General features: G+C 50.5%; 1 protein-coding gene across 1 annotated transcript; it reads left to right on the top strand.

The window, feature by feature from the left end:
• Positions 1-2,242: 2,242 nt before the first annotated feature.
• LOC108520823 (NUT family member 2D-like) lies at positions 2,243-6,121 on the top strand (the record flags this gene model as incomplete). Its single annotated transcript, XM_017860365.1, has 3 exons — positions 2,243-3,005; positions 5,117-5,850; positions 5,985-6,121. Coding segments are annotated over exons 1-3 (887 nt in total), but the record flags the coding sequence as incomplete, so codon positions are not given.
• Between the last annotated feature and the right edge of the window lie 400 nt (positions 6,122-6,521).

Raw genomic sequence — 6,521 nt, forward strand, 5'->3', positions numbered from 1 at the left:
CCTTTGGCTAATTTGATGGTCTCTCCTCTTGGGATCTAAGACTTCAAACATGTGCAGAAGCAATTGCAGAATTGAGACAAGACATTGTTCCACAGTATATTTTTTGTAGCACTGGCTCAGAAAAAGACTCATTGAAATCCTGTATCAAAGCCGTGTGTGAACATCTTGAGAAAGCATGAGCTCACTGACTTGACAAGGGAGGAAGCAACCAAGAATTCTGCCCTTTTTCAGTGCCTGAGTGTGATATTTTGCCTCAACATTCCTCTTAGATGAAGTTGTTGATTGAAAATCATTTAAGTTTTTGCCCCGTGATAAAAGATCAAGTCCTCAGAAAGATCTCCAAAGCGTTTACTGTTTGTTTGGTTTTGTTTTGTTTTGGTAAGTTTACCATGATTTTGCTTGAATTGCTGTCTATTGATCTTCTCAGCTAAGATCGAGGTAGAGTTGCACAGTGGAAGAGGACTGCATGTAAGGAGGCAGCTCTGTCTCAGAGGACAAAAGGCCTGGGAGCACCCAGACAGGCAGTCACTCCTCTCCCAGTGGCCACTGTGGAGGTATTTCATAGAAATGCTTGCTGGACCATTCAGGTTTAGAGTTGGGACAAAACTGAGAACTCATGAGAATATTGGACAGGAGTTAGGAAATGACCTTCTCATGCAGCTGGGGCAAGGAGGGGAGAACCCTGGGATTGAAACTTGCAGTCCACTGCCTGCCCCAGCAGTGTGGCCCCTGTTACGTTTTCCTGCAACTCTGCCTTCTTGAGTGCAAATGTTTTCGAAAGGGGCAAATGCTTCGTAAGTGCCAACAGGGTGTGTTTCAGCGAATGTTCACAGTGTACACCGGTCCGGCTGAAGGCCTCTTCCCTTCCCCAACACCCTCCCATCAGTGCAAAATTACCCTGCCCAGTAGGGAGTGAGGTGTGTGTCTCAGAAGATTTTGTTGCTGTGCTCTGAGTACTCACTCCTCATCTCCTTTGACCAGTTTCCTAACACTCCCCTTGTTCACAACACAGAACGTGAGTGCTCTTTCCTGTCATTTTGATGCTGATAAGCAGACAGTGATTTCAGTGTGAAAATGAGAATGAAGTTTTTTTTTTTTAAAGACAGGCTACAATAATTCCCATGCAGAGAGCCACAAACGATGACACTGGATTCCAAACAGCAAGCATGTATGGAGAAGATGAGGTCAACAGTGAGCTGAGAGAGGCCAGGCAGGGTTCACACATGCGAGGGGATGGGTGGGAATGGGGATGGGACGTTGGTGGATAGCATCCTGGCTGGTCTCAGAATGGACATGGGTTGTGGATTTCTAACTCCTGGAGAAACCAGAGTTCTAGGAATTGTAAGCTGCTTTATGTTAGGAAAGAAAAGACGGTGTTCTGCCCTTCTGTCCCTTACAACTGTGCATACTGCCACTAAACCTGGAAGCTGAGAAGGATATAATGGCTATTCCTGACTTCTTCTCATCAAATCAGCCTGCTATTGTTTTCTGCAATGGTTGTGTTTTGTGGTGAAGCCAAGATTCACACCTGAGTCTCCTTACCGCAAGTTCTCACTCTCCCAGTGGAGAGTTAACAATAATCACTTCATATGTTGCACTTTTTTGGAAAGAGTTACCAGATAAAGTGCAAGATCCCGGTGAAATGTGAATAACACAGATAAAGGAAAACAGATTTTTCGTAAAAGTATACTCTAAATATCACAGGGATCACAATTATAATAAAAACTAGTTCACTGTTTATCTTGAATTCAAATTCCACTTAGTATTTGTTATTCATACTTGCTAAATCCTGCCACTGTATTCTTTTGCATAGTTGTGATTTTAAGGAATAGAACAATGTCTTCTTCTAGGAATTTACCTACAGAAATAGAGGAGCCACATTACTAGGATAAACACAGTCATTGTAATTATCAGGAAAACATTGGAACATACTAATATATTAATTTTTACCCCAAAAAACCTGAAAGCATTTTAGACAGCAAAAATAGCTTCATTATGCTTTTGATTGCATAATATATCTCTGGAAAGATGAAAAACAATCAGATAACACCTGTTTCCTCCAGGAAAGAAAATGTGGTGGCCAGGGAAAAGAGATGGGAGGAAGGCTGGTCGTTGCCTATTCCACTGTGCACAGTTTGAATTTGGAACCATGCAAAAGTATTGCTTGGTTAAATTAAAATCATTCAAAAGATAAAAAATAAACATTTAACACCATCACAATATGCTAGGAAACAAAATGAACGGATTTCTGGTCTCGGTACTGTAGGTCGCATAGTCACTCTTTCCTGGACTGAGGCTTCCCAGGAAAGGGGATAGGAAGTAAGGCTGGCCTGCTGGTGTGGACAGAGATTCCAGCAACATACATGACCTGGGGGCACAAGGGTTGCTTCCTAAACAATGATGAGCACACAGCCAACTAATAGCCTGGATCGGCTGAGACCATCCTGAGTTCAAACACCCAGTCCCCTTGCCTTCCTAAGAACTCCTATGTTTCTCAGACTGAAAACGTGTTCTGAATTTTGTTCAGGAAGTGCGGCCCCTGTTGAAATTCATCAAGAGTGGGAAAGAGCCAAAGAGGGAAGGAGCATGGGTTGCTTGGCACAAAAGTATTTCTGTTGATAAAGAATGGAAGTAAAGGGGACATCAGGTAGAATGTTTTGCTGTGAGTCAGAAGGACAATTTAAAGGTTGCCTAAAGAGGTGCACGCCATCTGTGTTGCTGCCGTCCAGTTGGAAGGGAAACTCAGGTTCTTGCCTAATGGCTGGAGCCCTTCACAGAATGTCCCCCATCCTTACCAGCTGCCCACTGCCCCTCCCCCTCTGCAGAATGTCTGGGGTCCTATGTTCTCAACCTATTTACATTCAAATTTTCCCTGCTCCACTGGGACTCAGGAGCATCTGCTGAGCCAGGTCACTCTCTGTGTCCTACCCTTGACTTTTCTCATTGCGGAAACTGCCAGACAGCAGTGGGCAGTGCCCAGCCTGAGGGGATGGCTTCAAATGGAGGTGAACCTGTAGGGATGGGGGCATTATCCGAGTCTGCCATGCCTCAACTCCTTGGGAATTCAAATTTGAACTGCCCCTGGGGACAGCTGATAGGGCTGATGTTGAAGAGGGAGGGAGTACTGGATGTCCCCAAGGATATCACACCTGGGGATGGCCATGGCACCCTGAGTTTGTGGTTAGAGAGGACGGCTCCTTAGAGGTGGATCAAGATGCCTGGGGGAATACACCGTGTAGAGGAAAGGATGGAGTGGATGGATTGATCCTTTCTGGAAGGGGACAGGTCACGTCATTGTGTGTTTGTAGGGAGTGGTGGGATCGTGTTGTGCTGGTGGCCCAGGGAGAATGACAGACAAGCCTGAGCCCTGTGCCATGTCTTCAGGCACCTGGGAGGTGCCCTTCCATAGTGTTCAGAGGGATTTGGGCTGGAGTTTTCTAGATCTTAGGGAGGAGTGGGGAGAAGTGGTCTCAGCCAGAAAACTGTTGGGTGGGTTGGCTGTGACAGAGCATGTAATGACAACCTCTGGGTGGGCGAGGCTGGGGGCTACTGTAACTGCCACAGCCCGGAGCCTCTCAGCTCCCATCCCAGAGCTGGCTGCTCCGTCAGTTGAGGTGGCTGTTGGCTTTGATCCAACAGGGGTGGGGACAAATGGGGAAGTTCAGGTAACACATGGCCTGGACTTCCTGAGATGTTCTGAATTGTTCACCCTTTTGTGGAAGCTCAGGTCTTCAGACCCACTTCCTCTTGTCTACTAGCTCATGGCCTGTCCTCTGCACTTTGTGTTACTGTGGAGATGAAGAATTTGCTCCTATTCCATTTATACTACTTCATGAAATGGGGACAGGTGTGGATTCTTGCTGGTTCTCAGTGGAAGGGTCTGGAAAGGCCGGTTTCCTTTTCAGTAGAGGAAGGAGAATAGCGCACAAATAGGAAGATGGTTCTATTATTATTATTATTATTATTATTAAAGTTAGGATATGTATTCTGAATGATGAGGTGCATGTGCTGTATCCTTTATTCCCCCGACTAGAGACTGCATGAGGTTCTAGTGAACAGGGATGAGTTCCAGACAACTTTACCTTACCTGGCCTGTGGCCCAAGAACCCCTGGTTCTTGGTTGGTCACTATGTTCAGTTATTGGGAGCTCAAAGGAGAAGGATCAGAGATGCTCCTTGTCCCACTACCTATTGTAACATGACCAGCAGCTGTGAGAATCCCTGGGCACCTCCCCTGATAACCCTGCTGCTCACCAATTGCTGGCTGAGTTCTAATCGTGTGCAGCTGTTGCTGGCTGTGCGGTGACAGTATCTCAGGGGACTCCACCACTGCCTCTCAGACCTGCTCCCTGGTAACAGAGCTTCCTGAGTGGCAGCTGGGACCACTGAGCACTGAGCAATGGGTGGCCCGAATCTGACCCCCATTTAGCACTTGCTGTGGGGACAGGACAGCAAGTGCCAGGTCCTATGTCAGGACACTGTGCCACAAGTGTCCTGTGCCAGGACAATCACTTGCATGCTGGGCGTGATGAGTTATGGATTATCTTCAGGGTTCCTAGGGTGCTGGCTTGGGAAAGATTTCCATCCAGTGGTTTTCTTTTGTTGTGTTTGAGCTAGGAAAGAAAGAGGTTTACAAGAGCTTCAGGAAAAGGAAGATTGAAGAGAAGATGTGGCCATAATATTTGGAAGCTTCTGGCTTCCTGCCGGCCTTCTCAGTGCCGAGCACTGCCCTGGGGTAGGCCCCTCACCTGTTGCTGAGCATGCTGAGGACCACCAAGCTGCTGAGAGACTCATCCCTGACCCATGGCTTGGGAGATGTCTGTGAGGCTGATGGGGTCTGCCAGGGACACCTGAGGGATACCCTCGGGCAGCGAAGGCTTGGCTGTTGCTTCTTGGGAGACAGGGGTCAGGGAGTCTTGGTGACCGGGGCCAGGCTCTCTAGTGGAGCGACTCTCCCGTGGAGGAACAGAGCATCCAATGCACACTCAGGGACACTTGCAAGTGGCAGAGTTTCCCTGTCACACGCCTTCAGCTGTTGGGGCTCCCCTCGGATTCCCCAGTGACTAGTGAGGACCAGGAGACCCCAGCTCACTCATCTCTTTCCTTTGTCTCCACAGCATACCCAGTGCTGGGAACGGGCGTGACTGTGAACCCTGGTGCCTCCCTTTCTGTGTTCACAGCTCTGCCCTTTACCACACCTGCTCCCGGCCCAGCACACGGGCCACCCCTCGTGACTGCAGCGGTTCCTCCCGGCAGCCCTCTGGTGCTGTCTGCCTTCCCCAGCACACCTCTGGTGGCAGGACAGGATGGCCACGGCCCGAGTGGGGCTGGGGCTTCTAATGTCTTTGTCCAGATGAGGACAGAAGTGGGGCCTGTGAAGCCCCCTCAGGCACAGACCATGGTCCTAACTCAGAACCCCCTTGTCTGGCAGGCTCCAGGCACCCTCTGCGGAGGTGTCGTGTGTCCGCCTCCCCTACTGCTGGCAGCTGCTCCTGTGGTGCCTGTTATGGCTGCCCAGGTGGTTGGGGGCACCCAGGCCTGTGAGGGAGGCTGGTCCCAGGGCCTTCCTCTTCCACCACCACCACCACCGACCGCCCAGATGGCCCTCATCGTGTCCCAAGCTGGGCCATGGCCACAAGGGGCTCATGGAGAGGGCAGCCTGGCTCCCTCCCAGGCCAAGGCCCCACCAGACGACTCCTGCAATCCCAACAGTGTCTATAAGAACTTCCGACTCTGGCAGCGCTACAAGCCCCTGGCCCGGAGGCGCCTTCCCCAGAGTCCTGACACCGAAGCGCTTTCCTGCTTNGTGGTGCCTGTTATGGCTGCCCAGCTGGTTGGGGCACCCAGGCCTGTGAGGGAGGCTGGTCCCAGGGCCTTCCTGTTCCACCACCACCACCACCGACCGCCCAGATGGCCCTCATCGTGTCCCAAGCTGGGCCATGGCCACAAGGGGCTCATGGAGAGGGCAGCCTGGCTCCCTCCCAGGCCAAGGCCCCACCAGACGACTCCTGCAATCCCAACAGTGTCTATAAGAACTTCCGACTCTGGCAGCGCTACAAGCCCCTGGCCCGGAGGCGCCTTCCCCAGAGTCCTGACACCGAAGCGCTTTCCTGCTTCCTCATGTGAGTGTCCTCGGGGCACCAGAGCTCGTCCTGCAGCTCACACGTAAAGAGGCTACTGAATGGACAGGAGGTTACGCTGTTCAGGGGAGCTAGCAGGGCAATTGTGAGGGTGATGGGTTGCACTATAGGAAGGTACATTTTCAACAACATTAATCTGGCTGTGGCTCAGGACAGACTGTCAGGGGCCTCAACTGCCCGTCACTGTCCCGTGAGTCCAGCCAATCCTTACTTTCAATAATTTTCACAACAATGTTTACAGAAGACCTAGGTCAGAGAGGGTTCCTGGTGTGACATGAACGACGGTTTGGGTTTAGGTCTTTGAGCACACACTCCAGTGCCTCCCCTTGAACCCAGTATTGATGGCCAGGAGCACATCACATGGGGTTGTGGGGAGGAGCTG

Source organism: Rhinopithecus bieti, unplaced genomic scaffold, assembly GCF_001698545.2.
Source record: "Rhinopithecus bieti isolate Rb0 unplaced genomic scaffold, ASM169854v2 scaffold_55686, whole genome shotgun sequence".
Classification (NCBI taxonomy): Eukaryota; Metazoa; Chordata; class Mammalia; order Primates; family Cercopithecidae; genus Rhinopithecus; species Rhinopithecus bieti.